Consider the following 22,001-nt stretch of genomic DNA (forward strand, 5'->3'; position numbering starts at 1 on the left):
AAAGTGATTTATTTTGAAGCAAACAGAGCAAATAAAATGTTTATTGAATGTTGGCTTGTAGAAATCAAAATTTACACTTAACCCAATGAATCAATATACCAGGAGTCAGGAGACCTGGGATCTTTCCTACTGAATAACTCTGTAACTTTGGACAGTCTTGTAACCTCATTTTTTTTACTTCTGTAAAATAAAGGAGTAAAAGTAGGATGGTAGTGTCAAACTCAGATAGAAACAGATCCCTGAGGACAGCATGTTGACTTAGAAAACCACAAATAAATATTATCTATATTGTATTATATTTTATTTATTTAAAAAAACATTTCCCAATTATATTTTAATCTGGTTTGGCCACCTTTGTGATATGTACCATGGGTCATGAGTATGACACTTCTGGACTCAATTATCTCTAAGTTTTATGATTCCAAAAACCCTTCTGGCTCTAACATTCTGTGTTTCTGACTATGAATGTTCACTTTAAAACATTCTGACCACAAATTTTTTCAACAATGTTCTAGAATTGTCATCAAGAGACGTAGGCACTTATCTTGACTCCTCCTCTCTTGGATAATGTAATTTTAGACATTAAGCACCTTTCTTAACCTCCTTAACCTTTCTGAATTTCATTTCCCTAACCTGTAAAGGGGATATTACTAATACCTAGTGTCCTAATGATCTTTGGAGAATACATTGGATAATATATTCAATAAACTACTCTGATATTTTTGGAGAAAGACAGTATGTAAATAGAAGCTCTCTAAGAGTTATAACATTAATGATTTTATTCCTGAAAGCTTGATAAAGAATTTTCACTGTATAGATGAATGAGAATATTTTTCAGGTATCTTATCATGCATTCCTAGTTAAATCTTTTAGCAATCTGTTTTATGTTTTGCCACAGTATGTTTTGTGAGTTATTTTTAAAAATTGAATTTAATTTATAATAATGATCTGATTGTTGAATTTTGGTGGTCTTTTGTGGGGTATGGTATGACTATAATCCAAGTGCTATATTGATATACAAATGATCCGCAAAGTAGATTAAAATTCATAGTTAAACAAAGATGTGTTACCTGTCAGAAATTCTTATAATTGTTCATCTTTTTTTATTTGCTTAAAACAATCAAAGTTGATCCAAATTGTTTTCTGAGATTTCTTGATTGGAAAATAGGTTTTTATTTCAAAACATCAGACCAGTATTTAATTCAATCCAGTTTTGTTGAAATCTTATAAAACAGTCAGAAGGTTTAAGGGACATATTCTAGTACTGGTTTTATTGGCCTTGATTTTAGTCTTGGCTCCACCATTATCAATTTGGCCTTGGCAAGTATCTTTAAATTTCTGTTCTCAATGAACATTTGGTCCCAATCATCTAAGGTTCTTCCCAGTTCTTAACTGATCAAGATTTGAACCAATATAAATCTCACAGCTTAAACTAGAGCCTTCTTGAACAGAAAGTTCTGAAAGATTACTAAGATAGTGCCAATGATGGAATATAAACATGGCTTTTAACTGTTATCAATATTGAACTGACACTGCATGGATCCATGGTGGCTCATGCTGCTGCTGGAGCTATTTGGTCATTAAAAACCTTCTGTATTGGGGGCATTGTGTTTTTTTTCTCCTCTTTTTTTTTTTCATTGACTGGAATTACTTACAACATGATGTTTTTTGAGTGGTTTACTCTGGAGTTTCCCACCTGATGAATTATTAATCCTTGGCCTTTACTTTGTTCAAAATACAGGAATAAATCTTCACTGTCCTTCAGGTCCCAGTCTAGCATGAATAATTTGAATAGATGTGTTGTCACTTAGAATGATGGGTGGAATTTGAAGAAAGGATCTGAAATTAAATAACGTAGCATTCATTAAGCTCTTTGGTGTATTGGTAGTATGGTATAGTGGAAATATACTGAAAAAGAATAGAAGTCCTGGCTTGGCCATGCAACAACTATGAAACCTTGAACATAGAATGTCTAAATTAGGAGGCCATCAGTTCAACTCTTACCTGTGCAGTAATTCCTCCTACAACACCCTTAATAAGTAGTGTTTACTTGAAGACCTCGAATGAGAGCAAAACTGTAACCTCTGAGGCATTTGAAGGCACTCATTCCACTTTTTGGAGTAGTGGGCAAGTCAAATTCACTTGTTTGGACCTGAGTTGCCTCATCTGTAAAGTGAAGTAGTTGGGCTAGTTAGTGTCTTAAGATCCCTTCTAACACTGACGTTCTGTGATGTTTTGATTCAAGAATATGGGTTTTCATTGAATTAATTACAACTCAGGTCAATTGCATTCTGCTTGCTTAATTTGTGGAGAAGTTTTAATAGTGTTCTTTATGTCTTTGTTTTAAAGTTGTTTCATTTTACTCTTTCTTGTTATCCACTTGCTGTTTTTTGCATTAGAAAAGTTAAAAGAAGACAGATAACTTTAGGTCAGTCTTCAGAAGTAGAAGGAGTTAGAAACAGAGGCTGTACCTTCATAGTAATTTGACTGAGTAGTAGTTCAGGGCAGAAAAGGGGCACGGTACTGGGATTCAGGTCAAGCTGAGTCAAACCAACAAGCATTTATTGTTCACTAGGTGCCAGGCACTATGCTAAGCACTAGGATACAAAGAAAGGCAAAACCCCGTAATCCTAATGGGGGATGCAAATAACTATATGCATATGATATATACTTAAGTAGAAGTTACTCTCAGAGAGAAGGTGACCTATATAATTGTTCTGGCCCTGCAGCATGAGGCAAGTCACTTTTTTTGTCCCTATTTTCCTCAAATGTAAAATGACCAGGGATTGGATTAGATGATATCAAAGGTCCTTGTTGGCTCTAACATTTTGTTGTACTATAATTCTAAGACCATGTCAGATGATGGACCACTTACTTGGAATAGTACTTAATAGAGTGAAATCACAGGACAACTAAAATATTTTCCGTTTCCCTACCCACTAAAGTATAGTGTCATTAGAATGATGCCATAATAATGAATTCCAAAATAAAGTAGAAAATGACTTTTAAATTACCTATTCACTATTTTGCATTATTTGTAACAGTTTCTACCCCTAGCACAAGTAGTTAATTATTTAAAGGAATGCGATATTAGTGTCTACACTTTTCCTTCTTGGATTTTATGCCACCTGCATCTCAGTTTTGGAGGCAACCATCGCAAGATATAGTTTCTCATGTTATATGGCATGGTTAGATAGATATTGTAGTTCCCTGCTGTTATCGGCTTGATAAAAATACTAGTAGGCAAGTCATATAACATCTCTGAGTCTGTTGTCTTACATAAAATATATTGGGAGATAAGAATGATACATGGAATTTAAAGATTCATTATTGTAGAGAGCGATTTGAGCAGATTAAAGCAAGGAGCAGCATGAATACCAAGTGTTATTACGATCAATCAGCCAATCAACAAGCATTTACTAGCTCATGTCAGGTTCTGTGCTAGACAATGGGGACACAAAGAATGAAACAATTCCTACTCTTTCTTTTTTTTTGGCTAGGCAATGGGGTTAAGTGACTTGTGCAGGGTCACACAGCTAGTAAGTGTTATGTGTGTGAGGCTGGATTTGAACTCAGGTCCTCCTGAATCCAGGGCTGCTGCAACAATTCCTACTCTTAAGGAGTGATATATTATTTTATTCATTCATTTAACAGATACTTATTAAGTACTTACTATTTGCCAAGCATTGTACTAGGTAGGCACTGAGGAAGGTACATTAAGAGTAGACCCTGTACCTAAGGAGCTTGCAATCTAATGGGAATATGAGGTGTGTACAGAAATAAGTATTAAACAAAAAGAACGTGACAAGTGCATAAGAAAAATGCAAATAAAATGCCATGTGAATTTCAAGGAGAGAAAGATCATTTCTGTCTTGGGGAATCAGGGAAGGCTTCATGGAAAAAAAAGTACCTTGAGCTGGCCCTTGAATAATGAGTAGAATTTCGGTGTCATTGAATAACATTGTATATACATATATTAATTCAACAAACATTTATTGGATGTCTACTATACATGTAGCAATAGACTGAGCAATTTACAATTGAGTTCCTAATGGCTTGGGAGAAATAGTGGCTTATTTCTTTAGTCAGTTGATGAAATTGCAAGCCCAAAAGCTTTTTTTTATTTTTGTTTTTTATTTTTCTATTTTTTTTATTGGTTACAAACTATCTTAGTTACTGATTTCTTCTTCTTTTTTTGTTTTGCAGATCTCGGACAGTCAATATTTTATACAACGACATGTTTGCTACCCTTTCTTAATGATGACATTCTGAGTACTTTGCCCTACACAATGATATCAACATTAGCTACCTTTCCTCCGTTTCTACACAAGGATATTATTGAATATCTTAGCACATCTTTTCTACCCATGGCTATATGTAAGTTCAAGTTCAATCGCAGTCTGATATCACATTTTGTAGGGACATGAGATACGTTAACATGTGCTATTAATGACAATTGTATTTGATGCCATTGGTTACAGGTTTTCAGAAATGTAATAGAGTTACTTCACAGACTGGTCATAATTTAAAGACATAATTTGATATGAATATTATTGTGGTAAAGCTCAAGTGAAAGAATGAATTTTTGTAGATTCATACTGTGTCCTTATGTTATAGGGAAAAATAAAAACATTGTAGAGCATGAATTATTCAAAAATTCCCATTTTACAGATGATGAAACCTTTCTATCATAAAAGTGGAAGCATGCATGCCTTTTGAGATACAATAATTCTTACCTTTTGCACCTAAAGGAAGTATGCTAGTGTATAGAGCGCGCTAGATTAAAGGTAAATGACCTGGATTTTAGTCCTAGCTCTAATTTGGCATGTGACCTTCAATTCATGAGTAAATCATATAATTTGAGTCTGTTTGTTTATCTGCAAAATAGGGACTAAGAATATTTAACCTCATAGAGATATCATGATGATAAAAATAAAGGATAGATGTAAAAACCTTTTGGAAAAATTTGAAACGTTGATAAAGATACAAAGTATAGTTATAATTGTGGGGTTAAATTGAATTGTGTTTCATTGCTAAGGATTTAATCTTGCAGGCCCTTCCAGAGCATGGACATGAAAAGAAAACTATATTAGGTCTTAACAGTTTTCAAAATTGCAACCTCTTTCTATGTCTTTAAAAGCTTGGAAATTGATTTGGCTTCACCAAATAACTTTCTTCTCACAGGAAACATGTTTATTGGCCAACTCAAATTCAATCCGTAGGAAAAAAATCATTTTTCGTCATTATATTACCTATGTCATTAGAAATTGCTGCCTGGTTCATAATTGGTGACTGTGCATAGATATGTTCTATACCAATTCATAATAACATAGGTAATAATTCTACTTATTATTTTAATGTGCTCAAGTTGCTTTCCATATATGTATATACATATAGCTTCATATGTATATATATGTATTTGTATACATGTGTATGTATGCACACATACATATAGTTCTGTATCTGTATTTTTCACTAATTTACAGACCCAAACAGCTAGAAGCACCTAAGAAGTCATCTAATCCATTTTTTTCCCCAACCAAAATCTCTTTGATTTTTGAGTTTCACATATTAGTTAACAAAACGTTGTATTTCGAGATGTGGCATGTTCATTGTCTTGTAATTTAGGTTAAAACAGTCTGCTTTTGCCTAAATTATCCAGAGAATTGAGAAACTAGCAGATTGACTGACTATACTATTAAAATTTATAGCTGACACAGTAACTTATCTTTTCATTCTGTGTGGTATACATAGTACTATGATGGCATTATATGTCAATGTAATAAAATTAGAAGGGCTTACAATGAATGGCTGAGTGGCTCCCACAAGGAAGAATTTATTTCATGAAGGTTGGATAATGACCTGCAATTTTTGTTTGTTAATTTATTTCTTTATTTATTGAAACTATTTCATTAAGATGATAATCAAGAAGGGCTTCAGGTGGTGCCATATGACATGAGTTGAAAGCACTGAGAATATTTGGTGTGGAGAAGAGAAGGCTAAGGAGGATATGACAGCCATCCTCAAGAATTTGAGCATAAGAATCTGAACACAAAAATGAGGCAGAAGCCTATCTGGCTTAAGCCCTATCTCTGTTGAGATTTCTGAATATAGAACCTGCTTCAAATTATAGAATCATACATAGAATGCTAGAGCCAGGAGGGAGCTTAGAAAGCAAATTCAAGCTTCTCATTTTAGAAATGGGGTAAAGCCAGACATGGAAAGAAAATGATATTAGGTCTTACAGTTTTCAAAATTGCAACCTCTCTCTATATTTCTAAAAACCTGGAAATTGATTATCATTTAGCTTTACCAGATAACTTTCTTCTCATAGAAAACATGTTTATTGGCTAACCCAAATTCAATCCTTAGAAAAAAAAATTATTTTTCATCATTATATTACTTACCTCATTAGAAACTGCTGCCTGGTTAGTAATTGGTAACTATGCATAGATATATTCTATACCAATCCATAATTACATTTGGTAATTAGGTATTTATACTACTCATTATTTTAATGTTATCTGGAAGCATTAAACTTTGTTCTGTTTTGCCTTAGAGGACAAATCTAGGTTCAATGGATGGATGTTAAAAAGAAACAGATTTAAACTTTGTTTACATCAGTAAAGGGAGGTAGAAATTTGAGGAAATTATCCAGTTAGCTCTGATCGAAATACATTTTACATGGAATATCCTGATAAGGTAAAATATTTTAAAAAAACATCAATTTTCTACTTAATTATTTTGCTCTCTAATCTATTGTGCTCACCAAGCATTTTATAGGCCAATCTCTAGAACTTTTTAAAGGCATGAGCTAAAACATTTCTGCTGTTAGAAGTAGAAAAAACAGGTAAATTTTACTTGAGAATGATTCCGACAGAGCAGGAAATAACTTACATTGGCCTACTATAGATTAAGAAGAGCTGGTCTGTAGACCTGGATTTTAGTCTTAGCTTGAGACTGGATTCTGCTGTTTGCTGTGTTCTTTCACAGGTCACATTCAGCTCCTCTGGGATTCTATATCCTCAGCTGTAAACAGAGGGGGTTAGACTAAACCATCCTCCTGGTATAATGAAAAAAAGGCTGGTTTTAGAGGCAGAATACCTGAATTCAAATCTTGCCTCTTAATATGCCATTTAATTCTTCTTTTAACCTCACTTTCTTCAGCTATAAAGTGAGAGGCTTGAATCAGTTGACCACTAAGGTCACGTTCAGCTCTAGAAAGAGTAGAGGTGGCTAGGTGGTGCAGTGGATAGAGCACTGGACCTGGAGTCAGTAAGACATTTTTCTGAGTTCAGATCTGGCCTCAGATGCTTACTAGTTGTGTGGTCCTGGACACGTTGTTTTAACTCAGTTTTCTCATCTGTAAAATGAGTTGGAGAAGGAAATAGCAAAACACTCCAGTATCTTTGCCAAGAAAGCCCCAAATGGGGGTCATGAAGAGGTGGACACGACTGAAAAAATGACTGAATATCAACAAATAGAAGAGTTAAGTGATCTGGTTTCAAATCTCATCTCTGTGACCACTCCTCTGAGTTTTGGTTTCCCATCTGTAAAATAGTGATAATTGTACCACTTACCTTATATGTTGGTTGTGAGGAAAGTATTTTGTTAGTCTTTAAGAGCCATTTAAAAGTGAGCTGCTATCTGGCATTAGCTGTGTGATTCTGGACAAGTCATCTCATTTCTCTGGACTTGCATTACTCTGCCTGTAAAATGAGAAAATATCTAAAGTTCCTTCTGGCTCTAAAACCCCATGGTGATATTTTGATTTTATTAGTTTATCTGTAAAAAACTTGTCTGCATATAACTTTCTGTTTTCCTGTAAGTAAGATTCAGCTCTCCACATCAATAGTACGTATCTCTATGTTAATCAAAGATCCTTCTTTAGATCTAATTGAAGTCGTTTGACAATTGGCATTCATTCCATTGGTTTTTAAGATCTTTGAAAATGTTCTGCTGAGCCATTGATAGAGTCAAACTGTGAGGAGCTGACTCCTCATACATCTGTCACATTTGCTGTTTCACAGCCCAGGCAGTTATACAAAGACCTAGAAAAAAAGGGAAAAAGGAATCCTACAACGAAAACCTGCTAGAATTGGAGATTGGGATTGAGGTTAGGAGAGTGGAAGGTGGGGTAATAAAGGGGAACATGTGCTCAATAGAAATTTTGACAGAAATAGGAGATGAGTGTTTTATTTTCTTATGAATCTTTTGAAACCAAAGGCAGCAAGAGGCAATATGGGAAAGTGGCAAGAGCGCTGGATTAGAATTCATAATGATAATAATAGCTCCCATTTCTATAGTACTTTAGGTATAGAAGAAGGCATGCAGAGGACAAAGGGCTTGCCTATGACGCTGAGAGATAGCGTGGCATACTAGAAAGAGCCTTGGTATTAGAGATAAAAGACCTATGTCTTTTATGTTCATGTCCCAACTCTAAAACTCTAAAACTCACTGCCTCTGTTTACTTGTGGTTACCTGTGAAGGTAACCAAGTTGTTTACTTTCTATAAGCCTCAGTTTCCTCATTTGTAAAATGGAGAAGAGAAGCAACATGGCATAGTGGATGGAGGGCTGGCCTTGGAGACAGGGAGACTGAGATTCAAGTCTTACACTTGATAGATAATAGCTGTGTTATCATGGACAAGTTCTTTACCTTCTAAGGCCCAAGTCAATCCTCTTAAGCTTGTAAGTTGTAGACCAGTTGGCTAGATTAGCACAGACTAGTGCCAATCTGAACCACTGGGGAAAATTTCTATATCAGGGTAAAATCTTAGGTCTCCCTGTCTCCCTCAATGGTGACTATGAGATGTAGTTTACTTAATGGAATTATTTGAGGTTAACTGTTTTGCAAACTTTAGAGCTCTACAGAAATGTGAGCCTTGATTATATCTGATCTTGAACTCTGAGTAATCTTCGGCATAGCCTTCTCTATCTCTCTGGGTTTTACCCAATTTCTAAAATGAAAAGTTTGAATTTGCTTTCTAAGCTCCCTCCTGGCTCTAGGAGCGGGTTCTATATTCCGAAATCTCAACAGAGAAAGGGGCTTAAGCCAGATAAGCTTCTGCCTCATTTTTGTGATGTTCCCAAGGCCAATATAAGGATGGCTAATTTCTCAGATGTTGTAAGAATGCACCCTTATGGGCCCAAAGTATGAAGGTCTGTCCTTTAAAGTGGATCTAATAAGTTACTGGCAGCCCTTGAAAGTTGAAGAGGATAATAGTGGTAAGTTCTCAATGCCATCCTGCTTCAGATACCAGCTGCTATGATTTTACTAGTTAATAACTACTTTTGAGTTTCTGGAGGGCAGCATTTGGTTCATTTTAAAAATCAAATTTGCCTTTTATGTCAGCCCTTCTTTTCAATTTCTCTCCCCCATATGTGACATGTATAAATATATATGTATGTATGTATATATTTGTATGTACACATACACACGTATATGCATATTATATGTGTGTGTGTTATAAAATTGGCTAAGGACTGAAAATCATTTGCATTCTACCCAGGAAACCTTTCTTTCTGCAAGAGTTAACTCTAGGATTTCTAGATGCCTTTGAAATATGTATGCTTGGGGATGTACTTTGGCAGAGAAGCTTACCAATTGTATCCAAGCTAAAATTTATTGGTGGAAACTACCTTCCTTCTTTTAAGTATATGCATGGAGGCAAGCTATTCTATTATTTTCTAAGAATTTGGCCTTCCTTAGAATTTTGGGGTCTTTGTTGTCTCATTAATTCTGTTTTGCAAGCCTGGATTCTCTTAGGATGTCACTCAACGCCAGAAAACGGGCTTAGTTGTGTCTTAAATCTTAACTGTTATTGTAATGGCAATATGAATCTTCTTTGGTGTATGAATGGTTGGGGCATTCAGGACTGAGGAGTTCTAGGTTATTGTTACACTAACTGTATTCATCCAGTCTAACATGATAGTAGAAAGCATGCTAGACTTGGAATCAGGAAAACTGGGGCTTGACATTTCTTAGATTAATTATGTGAAAATGGGTAGTCCATTTAAATGCCTTGGCTTTCTCATCTGTGAAATGGGTACATTAATATCATCTCACAGAGCTTTGTGGATAAGGTAGGGAGAGAAGAAGAGAGGAAGAGAGAGAGAGAGAGAGAGAGAGAGAGAGAGAGAGAGAGAGAGAAGAGAGAGAGAGAGAGAGAAGCAGAGAGAGAGAGAGAGAGAGAGAGAGAGAGAGAGAGAGAGAGAGAGAGAGAGGGAGAAGAAATATATTTTGAATGATTTCTTTCCTTACTGTTTATGTTCATGGCTATATTCAGTCGCATGGGTACAGACTTCATATCTGTTTACATCATACCTTTTAAAAAACTAGATTCAATAAATAATGTGTGCTGGTGCATATTTACTAAATTAGAGGTGAGCTGTTTGTATTCTTTCTGTTAGAAGATCTTTCAGGTACTTCCTTTTGTATATATCATCAGTGTCAATTTCCCAGGGATTTGGCAAGGGGAAGGCTCTTAACTTTGTGATTTGACCACACTTTAGAGAAAGCATAGATCAATAGTGATAGAAAGGACAGCCTTCTCTGGTATCCTATTTCAGTATATGTCATCCTTACCTTGAGCTGGTTTAGAACAAAAGTGAAGGCACTCCCAAATAGCAGTATGACAGAAAATATTTGAATTTTCCCTCTTGGGTCAGTCTGAAAAGCAGGTTCGTGTAGACCAATAAATGAGAAGAAATGGATTCAAGTACTGCCTCTGCTACTTACTGGCACCTTGAGCTAATCATTTAGTTTCTCTGCACATCACTTTTCTCATCTGTAAAATGGGGACAATCATAACTGCTCTATCCATTTTATAGACTTATTGTATGGAAAGTATTTTATGAACTGGAAAGTGCTTTACCAGCATGAACTATTAGCATTTTTTTCTAGAAGGAGCATAGCAACAATATAATCTCATACTCCTCCAAATTCTTTCAGAGGTCCTCAATTACCAAATACAAACCTAAACATACATCTTCAAGATATCTTCCAGCTTTTTCCATGCTGTTTAATATAATTCAGGTCTAATATTACAATATCTACATCTTCTGTGCTATACAGACAGATCTAAATTCTACCAATTGTGTGTGATTTGTTCTTCTTCTCAAGTTGCTCCCTGTGCTTGTAACAATGTCACATCAAGTTAGCCACTGCTAACGGTGTAATGTATAAACATCAAGATGATGGTGGCTCAAAGATGTTCTACTTGTTGGCTGGGGGTTGCCATGTTTAGAACTGTCACTTAAGGTTCCTTGCTACATTAAATTTCTGATCTTAGTAAATAGAAGTGGAGAGGTTCCACTCACTGGTTAGGGTCTAATCTAAGGTTCTGTTCAGAGAGTTGTTGAGAGTGGAGTGACAATGCCAAAGATAGCAAAAGCAGGAGTTGGAAGGTTTGGGTTGGTTTGGTTCACAGGAATTAAAGATGGAAACACAGCTAGAGGAAGCAGTCAGAGTCAGGAAAGCCAGAGTAAATCAGGAATTCTGGGAACACAACTGAATGACCCTTTGGCCCACTCTTCCTATATTCTGATGGAGTGCCCTTTTACAGTAGAGCTGCATTTGTTAGCCATGCTCCCCTCTGATTATTAAAAAGGCACGGCCTTCAGATGCCAGGATTCACACAAAAAAAACTTGCTTTCCATTTCCCCTTTAGTTCCTTTAGGATTTGGCTCTTCAAAAATGCCCACCGTAATTAGCTAAATTAGTCTAACAATTATTGTACCATATCTAAATGGTCTTACATTTTTGTTTATGTCATCAACCAAACCATAAACATTTTTGGAGAGCTGACAGCGCAGCATACTGCTCTTGTATGTATTGGTTTTACATTGTTATACTTGATGATCCTTTCTCCTTCCTTCCTCCCTCCCTCCCTCCCTCCCTCCCTTCCTTTTTCCCTTCCTTCCTCCCTCCCTCCCTCCTCCCTCCTCCCTCCCTCCTCCCTCCCTCCCTTCCCTCCCTCCCTCCCTTCCTCCCTCCCTCCTTCCTCCCTCCCTTCCTTCCCTCCCTCCTTCCTTCCTTCCTCCCTCCCTTCCTCCTTCCTTCCTTCCTCCCTCCCTCCTCCTTCCTTCCTTCCTTCCTCCCTCTTCCTCTCTTCTTCTTCCTTCCTCCTCCTTCCTTCCTTCTCCCTTCCTTCCTTCCTTCCTCCCTTCCTTCCTTCCTCCCTTCCTCCCTCCCTCCCTTCCTTCCTCCCTCCCTCCCTCCCTCCCTTCCTTCCTCCCTCCCTTCCTCCCTTCCTCTCCTCCCTCCCTCCCTCCCTCCCTCCTCCCTCCCTTCCTTCCTCCCTCCCTCCCTCCCTTACTCTCTCCCTCCCTCCTCCCTCCCTTCCTTCCTTCGTTCCTTCGTTCCTTCCTTCCTTCCTTATTGTGCAGAGCGCTAGGGAAATAGAAAATTTACATCAGACACAATCCTTACCCTCATGGAATTTAAAAGTCAGTTAGCATGCCTTATGCAGAATGGTAAATAAAAGTACATTGTATTATATCTAATCTAAAAATATTTATTTCCAGTGGGCTCATCCAGGAGAGAAGGTGTTCCTGCACATGTTAACCTCTCGGCATCTTCCATGTTAATGATAGCAATGCAGTACACATCAAACCCAGGTAAGTAGAGTGTAAGTTCCGGCTGCTTCTCTCAAAGGCTTGGAGTTCTAAGTTCATTTCAAAAACAATCATCAAATACTCTTACGACTCTAAACAGGCTTTGAATTCTCATTATGAGAAAGACTTCTTTTGGTAGACTAGAGAGATGTTAGGAAACCTATTGGAAAACAGGCTTTAGAATCAAAATAGAATTTTCTCCAGCCTCCTTATGGAGGCAAGAAAAACCTTGCTGGCTCATGATGCTTTCAGATGATTAAAAACAAGCTTTCACTGAAAATATGTGAGTAGAAATAGACATGTATATTCACATTAGAATGAAGTTTATTAACCTAGTGGTTAATAGATTTGTACCTAGTGTGCTTTTTGCATAGGCATATCTGCAAGTGAATGCTGGAAAATGACCTTAAAGAGCAAACTGTTTGACTCACATTCTACATGTGTAAAATCAGGTTTTATTTAATTTTTTTATTTTTGAGGAAAAGAAAAACTCTGTGGTGGAGTACCCAGCTTTTAACCTCAGCTTTTATGATTATTCTCTTCAAGTATTCTTAGATACAAAAAAATAAGGTCCTTCAATGAATAGTGTAAAACTTTCATAAAAATATATTAGGCTAAGGCATGATTTTCCATACATCACTCTATTCAGTATAGAGGATGAATAAAATAAAGTTCAGATTTGTTACATTTCTTATTAGTCTGTAAAGAAACCTGATCTGAGGTCTGCTCAAGCAAGGCCCAACTTTAATGTTTTAGTATTAATGAATACTCTCTACCTTGTATTTTCTGTGCATCATTTAAATAAACATATTTGGTTTTCTCTGCATTACATAAATAAATACTCACCATTGTGAGTATGGGTGGCCTCCAAATCTGTTGCCTCATTTGTTACTGGGGAAAACCCACGTCATGCACTTTGTCCTAGCCTAGAAAAGTAATCCCTTCATTTTAAAATGAGGGAACTGAGACTCAGAGAACAAAGTGCCTTGCTCATGATCACACCCCTATTAAGTGGCAGAGTAGGGTCACAAAACTCAGGTTTTCTGAATCCAAGTGCATTGCTTTCTACCATACTGGGCTTCTTGTTGAGGAATTCTCAAAGAATAAAACAATTCCTCCTAAGGATTCTCTGGCACAACTGAGGTCATTTGAATGTACTATAGGAATAGCAAATGGCAGCCTCATTGTAACTAATAGTCTGGTCCTGTAATTTATGACATGAAATTCTTCTCTTACTGTTATTCAATCTGCACATGGTAATTGAACTATGGCTAGTATATTGTATTAGGCACTATAGGGAATAAAGAAAAAAGACACTGGCACTGCCTCCAGGTAACTTCACAGTTTAGTTCAGGAGGCAAAACATATAGTCATGGTGGTATAAGATGGTTGCCAAGTGAATTGAAACCAAGAGCAAATAGGGGTTGGGACTTGAAAGAAGGATAGCCCACTTTGAGCTAGAGCAGTCAGGGAAGGCTTCAGTTTGAATCTCTTAACTTATTCTATGAAGACTTTCCTTTTTATTCCAGTTATTTCTTGACTTTCTTTAAATCTAGATGACATACACTGTATTGTGATTCTTGGGAGTTCCTTAAGTTCTACTTTGTTAACATGATAAATCAAATGTTTCTAGTAGATACTAGAAGAAAGACCAAGGAACTCCAAAGTCATTTCTGTTCTTTGGAACTTTGACAAAATAAAAATGAATTTTTTTTTCTAATGCCAACTGTCGAATAGTGAATTAATCCTTGGCCTGACAGTTTGGAGACTCAGTTTTGAAACCCGGCTATGCCAGTAACTTACTTTGTGATGTTGGCACAGTCACTTGACTTCTCTTGGTATTAGGCCCTCCTCTGTAAAATGAGAAGGTTGAATTATAGAATTGTTAGATCCCTTTCCAGCTCTGATGTTCTATGTTACAATTTTCTTAGGTTCTTTCTAGCTATGAACATGACTAATTCATTGATTAATTTTAGTTGTAAAGCCTATTATTATTGTATCCATAAGCATTTTTTTTATGTGTTTACAAGTTAATTTTATGTTAAAATTGCATTTTCCTTCTTCTAGTGTATCATTGCCAGTTATTGGAATGCCTCATGAAATATAAGCAAGAAGTCTGGAAAGTAAGTTTTGGACCAAATGTAGCTGGTATATGCAAATTGAACTTGCATAACATTGTAAAAGACGGATGACAAATATAAGTTATTGTGTAGGTCAAATACATCAAAATCCTACTCTGCTTATGTGACAGTGCCCATAATTCTCCCCTTAGTAGTGAATCTATTTATTAGTTGGAACAGAAATGATGCTTTAAGAACAGTGTGCTGGCAGACTAAGTTGATGAACATGTCTTCATTCTAGGAATTAGTTTACTCCTATTTCTCTTATATTTTCAGATGACAAATTATTTAATTTAAATAAAAAAAATTTGCCTCTTTTTCATAACAGATGTGCTTTTTAAAGATGAGATATATGTAGCCTGAATCTTTCTAGAATATTAGTCTCTGTGGAACAGAATTTGGTAAAAGATGGGACCTACTCAGACCTTACATTAAGAATTTTTTTTTAAGTCTGAAGGACTTTGTTGTGAAGTCAGGTCCACGGTACATTCTTTGGGGTGTCTTACTATGGAACTCTAGTAGTATGATTTCTACATATTTTTATTGCTTAACTTACTACAAAATCTAGTAATATTTCCTTACTAATGTTGAATGACCACGGCACCTTTATGTTCTGTGATGCTAAGTTAATTTTCTCTTTCTCTTTAGGATTTGCTATATGTAATAGCATATGGACCTTCTCAAGTGAAACCTCCAGCTGTGCAGATGCTCTTTCACTATTGGCCCAATTTAAAACCTCCAGGGGCCATAAGTGAGTACAGGGGATTGCAGTACACAGGTAAGATCACAACCTAGTGAGAGAAATGGTTCAAGTGCTCATTCGTGCCACAAGCAGGGCCATATGCAAGCACTTGTAGGTATCCAGAAATAATGATGGGGTACCCAAAGATGTAAGTTACCGAGAATGCTAAGACTTCTACCTGGGACCTAGATGTCACCAAATGGGACAGTAGCCCCAAATGTTCTACTGGGGTTTTGGCCCTGGTCACAGACGCCTTGTATGACAAGGGATAGCTGACACTTGCCTAAGAGACCATTGTAGTATAGTAGAAAGAACACTGGTAGTCAGGAGTACCTGGGTTCAAATCCTGACTCTAACACTTATTAGCTGTGTGACCCTGGGCAAGTTACTTGACTTCTCTGAGCCTCAGCCTTCTCATCTTTAAGGTAGTGACAATAATACCTGTATTACATACTTCAGAGAGTTGTGAGGAAAGTGATTTGTAAACTTTAAAGTATTATATAAAAGAGACTTATGGTGCTCTAGACTACCCAATATAAGTCCTGCTTGTTAAGTGTTTTCAAAGATATTTTGTTTTGGTCACGAAGGTCCCATTTAATGTACTGAGATGGCTATACAGAGGTGGATAGAGCAGAAGTTAATACCCACTTGTTCCCATCCCTCTCAGCAGGTACTGTTTTCTTCAAGTATTTGAAGTGCTGTAATATAAAAGGATTAGACTTGTTCTTCTTGATCCAAAAGGGAAGAATCAATGGGTGAAAATTGCATAAGCAGATGTTGGCTTCTTAAGGATCAGAGCTTTTCAAAAGTGGAAAAGATTCCTTCAGAAAGCAGTCATTTCTCTATCCCTGGAAGTCATTAAGCAGAGGATGGATGGCCTTTTGTCAAGAATACTATCAAGGGAATTCTTACTCAGATATGGTTTGGGTTAGATGGCCATTGAGGTCCCATCTGACTCAGACATTTTCTGATATTATTGATTTAACCCCCAATGATTGATCAAGGTTTGTCTGTACTGATTCCTACTTTGAACACATGAGTCTGAAAAATATCGATGGGTGGCACGGGCATTCGAGCATGGCTGTAGTCCCCAACTGTCTCAGCAGTAACGCTCGCATCATAAAAAACAAAACCAAAAACAAAACATTTCTTAGAGTTATTACTGAAGATGAGGTGATCTCTTTGGGTAACAGCTCTTAGAAAGTTATGTAAAATGGTCCATTTTAAAATTGCACAATAGATTTATAACCTGGCATCTTTTTAAGAATGCTAAAAATCAATTATAGATAATAAAATCATTATTGTGAATGATAAATACAAGTTGGATTTTCAATTCAAGGAAACTGTAAGCATTTATTAAGTGCTTACTATGATCCTAGTCCTGTACTAAGAGTCAGTGTCATACGGTGGAAAGAGTATTAGCTTTGAAGTCAAAGGGTTTTAATCCCAGCTGTGACACTTCCTACCTCTGTATCCTTGGACAAGGCATTTAATCTTTCTGGGCCTCAGTTTCTGTAACTGTAGAATGAGGTGATTATTTCAGGGGTGGGGAACCTGCAGCCTCGAGACCACATGTGGCCTTCTAGGTCCTTGGGTGCAGTGTTTTGACTGAGTCCAAGTTTTATAGGACAAATCATTTTATTAAGAGGATTTGTTCTGTGAAGTTTGGATTCAGTCAAAGGACCTAGAGGGCCACATGTGGCCTTGAGGCTGGGGGTTCCCCACCCTTGCTGACTTCCAAGGAACCTAACATCTATGTTATGATATTCAAAGATAAATAATTATTTAATTATCTTATTTGTGAAGAAATTCACAGCTTTATAGTATGAAAATGTGGCACCTTTAATTCTCCTGAAAACAAATTTGTTATTGCCTTATTAGGAAAAAAATTTTTTTTGAAGTGCTTTAGGCAACACCACTGCAGGGGTAGTGATGATTCTTAGCTAATCATTTCATTCCCATGTGATCCCACTGGCATGGTTTCTTGGTTTACCTGCTGTGTGTCCCAAATTAAGGATCTGGATAGAAACAAACAAACAACCCCCCCGAACAAACACATAAACACAGGCTTAATCTGAATAAGGCAGACACAAGCCTGAGTGAGGTTATTGGGAGGAGAAATATTTCTCTTGGTTGAGAAATTTACCCCTTCATCCTTCTATTATACAGTAGACAGGGTGCTGGATTTACTCTCAAAGGACCTGAGTTCAAATTCTGCCCCTCACTTATTGCCTTTGAAACCTTGGACAAATTATTTACTTTCTCTGGGTCTCAGTTTCTTCCTCTGTAAAAAGAAGGAATTAGACTAGACCAGGGATGGGGAACCTGAGGCCTCGAGGCCATATGTGGCCCTCTAGGTCCTCAAGTGTGGCCCTTTGATTGAATCCAAATTTCACAGAACAAATCTCCTTAATGAAAGAATTTGTTCTGTAGACCTTCAACTCAGTCAAAAGGCTGCACCCAAGCACCTCAAAGGCCACATGTAGTTTCGAGGCTGCAAGTTCCCCACCCTTGGCACTAGACTAATGTCCCTTCTATCTCTAACTCCTATAATCGTATGGGCTTATGATCCCTCATGATTGGGGAAAGAGCTTAACACAGCTCTTAAGTATTACCACATTGGGATACTTCCACAGAACTCAATCTGAGACTTTTAGGGAAGTGATGCATAGTGGAAAGAATGCAAGTAGGGGTGTCAGGAAACTAGGGCTTGAGACTCCATTCAACGACCAACTAGTTGCTTAGACAAATTGCTTAATCTCTCTGACCTTAAGTTTTCTCATCTGTGAAATGGAGATAACAACACTTGTCTTACAAATAACTGTACAGATCAAATAATACAACAATTTTAAAGATTTCAACAACAGATGATAAAATGCTTTGTTAGGTTAAAAAGGCTATATGAAAGTCTGGTGGTATTATCGTCGTAGTCTGTAGAACTCCTACTTTTAGCCTAGTGTCACTCAATGAGAAGGATGGTATGAGTATAATTTCTTTTCCCAGTTTTTGAATTATTTGGACATTTAAATGATTAGAATATGCCTTGAGGTTTCCCAGTAAAGGGCCAATTTAAACAAGAATCTAATGAAACAACTGAAGTGGTGGTGTTAGGGAATGTAATAGCTGTAATGAGTAAATATTGATCAGTTGTGCTTTGCTTTACAGCCTGGAATCCCATCCACTGCCAGCATATTGAATGCCATAATGCAATTAACAAGCCAGCGGTGAAGGTACTGTTTTATTTGACTGGGGGCCGTATTGTTCTGCCAGTGGTCAAATTACTGGAAGCAAATTACTCTGTGAAATTGAGCAGAATACAGAGATTCTCTTATGAAATTTGTAGGCTTGTGCTCTGCAGAAACTTTGCCTCTCTTCATAAATTTTCTCTCTCACACTATATTCAGCTTTTGCAGCAAGTTGATTGGAGCTTGGCAAATTAGATTAAGACGGAGCATGGAATAGTAAAATCTGTAGGTACTGACAGAGCTTTTACAGCCAAATAATGGAGAGAGAGGATAATTATCACAATTATCCCATTGCAAACACTTGTGTTGGACTTTGCAAGTTTTTGCCTTAGTTATAATAATTATTGTAAATTAAATATTTACTGGATGTTGCATTTTTAGGTAGGGGATTGACAAACTGGAGTGCATCCAGAGGTTGGTGAGGAGATTCCAAAAAAATGTGGTATAAGGACTGGTTAAAGGAATCAATGATGTTTCATGTGAAGAGTTAAAGACTTTGAGGATGGGGTGGAGTGAGGTTGTAGTGTGATTACATTCATCAAGTATTTTAAAGTTTGCTGTATAGGAAAGGGATCAGAGTTGCTCTTCTTGGTCTAAGAAAGTCGAAATAGGACCATAAATGGAAGCTATGAAAGTATATGGGTTACCATGTAATGACTTCTTATCATTGGCAGTCTTCAAATGAAGGCTAAGTAGCTAGTTGTCATAGATATTGTAGAAGAGGGTTCATTCTTCCGGTGGGGATGACCAAACTATCTCAGAGGCTTCTTCTAAGATTTTGTGAATTCACATTTTTGATCACAAATGGGAGAAGTTCCACTCTATTCCACAGACTTTTAATGAGCACTTGCCTTGTCTAAGGTGTTGTGTTAGAATTACAAAGATAAAGAAGTGATCTACTTCTTGCCCTTCAGGAGCTCACTATCTAAGGTGACATATACACCAACAACATACTCAAGAGTCGGTGTGGCCTAGAAGATTTCAAGGAAGGAGAGATCACTTTTAGCTGAACAGGTTTCATAGAGAAGGTTGCATTTGAGGTAGCCCTTAAAAGAAGAGAAGAATATCAGTAAGATAAGGAGCATTTTATTTCTGGCATGGGAAGAAAATATATAGAGGCACGGAGCAAGGAGAAGTCAGGTTGAGATCAGGGAAGCATGATTTTTCCTTGTTCCCATGTTTGTTTCAAGGTGAGATAACTACAATGTTGTTATGTAAATCCAAGGAGCATAAGCAATAAAAAGTTGCATCTTGCCTAAAGGACATAGTTATGGTAAGTAACTGAGATGTAGTGGGACAGCAAAGATGATGAGCTTATTGGTTTGAAAGGAATGGTAAGAAATGGAGGAAAAGAAAGCACTGATTCTTTATATATAAATGATAAACTCACTCATTAATTCAACAAGCACTTATTATTTACGTACAGGGCAATGTGCTAGTTTCTGGGCAAGAGACAAAGATAATTATTTTATGTCTGTCTATCTATCTATCTGTCTATCTATCTATCTGTCTATCTATCTATCTATCTATCTATCTATCTGTCTGTCTCTCTCTCTCTCTCTCTCTCTCTCTATCTGTCTGTCTGTCTGTCTGTCTATCTATGTATCCACACACACATTTTGTGGCTGCCCTTAAGGAGGTTCTAGTCTAGTAGGGGAAGAAGAAACATACAACAAATAACATGGACGATTTGTGCCCAACCTGTGGTAGAACATTGCAAACTCGTAACTTGACTGTAACATGGTGATATCATTTTGGTCCTCTTTGAGAATGAAGGCCAACAACCAACCGATATAACATGTAGCTTAGAATAAATTCTTAAGAGGAATAGAAGGTGTTATGTGGTCAAATGTGGAATAAATCAGTTTCCACTGGAGAGACTGAGAAAGCTTCATGTAGGATGTGTAGGAAGTGTAAGAAACTAAAGGAAGCCAACTGATAAAAAGGATTAGGTTATAATGAAAAGAGCAAAATTGAAGAGAATAGCACTGCAAGATTATAATAGATGCTCTTTTATATTGGCCAGTCAAGGAGAAGTTAGATGAAACCTTTGTGCATGATCATGCCTCTTTTGTTGATCCTGAACATACTTCCACAGTAGCTCTTCTAAACTTTTGTGATTTTCATGTTCACAACCGTACCTGATGTCCCTTATTCTGAGCAAATGACTTTGTATCCTTTGTTAATTGGGAAGTTGTAGAAGGAGTTCATGTTTTAGGTAAGGCTTGGACTTCGTGACATAGAAGGTCATGATTTTCAAAAATTCTATGATTCAGAGATTAAAAAAATCTTACTTCTCAGTTTATTCTTTTTTTAATTTATTTTAAAGTAATTAAAAAATTAATCTGTCCCTCCCACTATCTCACCTCCCCCATTAAGCAAATTAAAAAAAAACCCAACAACAATAAATACCTCAATACATGTCTATGTGGTCTGGCAAAACAATTTCCACATTAGCCATGTATAGAAATGTTTGTCTCTTGCTACATTTTTTTCTCTTAAATGTATTTTATTTTTTCTAATTACATATAATGACAATTTTAAACATTCGTTCTTATAATAAAATTTCAAGTTCCAAATTTTCTCCCTTCCTCCCTCTTTCCTCATCCCTAAGATGGTAAGCAATTTGATATGGGTGATCTATGTTCTTGCTACGTTTTAAGTTTATTACTGTCAAGTTTCATTTCTGTCAGGAGATTAGTTCTAAATCTTCAGTTTTTGGACTCTTGGTTTTTCATTTAATTTCATTAATCAGTGTTCTAAAATCTTTCAAAGTAGTTTTTTCTCTGTAATGTTGTCGCCATTATATAAATTATTTTCCTGATTCTGTCCACTTAGCTCTGCATCAGTTCATAAAGGTCTTACCAATTTCCTCTGAAATTGTCCATTTTATCATTTTTTTTATGGCACAACACTATTCCATTATATTCACACACCACAGGGTTTTTAGCCATTCCCCAATATGAGGATACCTCTTTAGTTTCTAATTTGTGGCTATCAAGAAAAGAAGTGCCATAAATATTTTTGTACACATAGAACCTTTTCACCTTTTTTTTGGATTTCTTCAGGTATAGAAGTAGCAGTGGTATAGCTGGGTGAAAGGATATGCACAGTTTGATAACTTTTTGGGCATAGTTCCAAATTGCTTTCCAGAATAGTTGGACCAATTTATAGTTCCACAGACAGTGCACTAGAGTACCTGTTTTCCCACAGTTCCTCTAATGTTTGTCATTTCCTTCTTTTATTATCTTTCCCAATCTGATAGGTATGAGGTGGA

General features: G+C 36.6%; 1 protein-coding gene across 1 annotated transcript in view; it reads left to right on the forward strand.

Moving 5' to 3' along the window:
* Window positions 1-22,001, forward strand: part of UNC79 (unc-79 subunit of NALCN channel complex) — a 316,047-nt gene that overhangs the window by 31,242 nt on the left and 262,804 nt on the right. Inside the window, 5 exon segments of the mRNA XM_078151418.1 lie at window positions 4,207-4,377; window positions 12,528-12,620; window positions 14,685-14,740; window positions 15,386-15,515; window positions 18,645-18,709. Coding sequence (XP_078007544.1) covers window positions 4,207-4,377; window positions 12,528-12,620; window positions 14,685-14,740; window positions 15,386-15,515; window positions 18,645-18,709 — 515 coding nt within the window.

The sequence above is a fragment of the Phascolarctos cinereus genome, unplaced genomic scaffold (assembly GCF_003287225.1).
Source record: "Phascolarctos cinereus isolate Bilbo 61053 unplaced genomic scaffold, phaCin_HiC Scaffold_3;HRSCAF=262, whole genome shotgun sequence".
Classification (NCBI taxonomy): Eukaryota; Metazoa; Chordata; class Mammalia; order Diprotodontia; family Phascolarctidae; genus Phascolarctos; species Phascolarctos cinereus.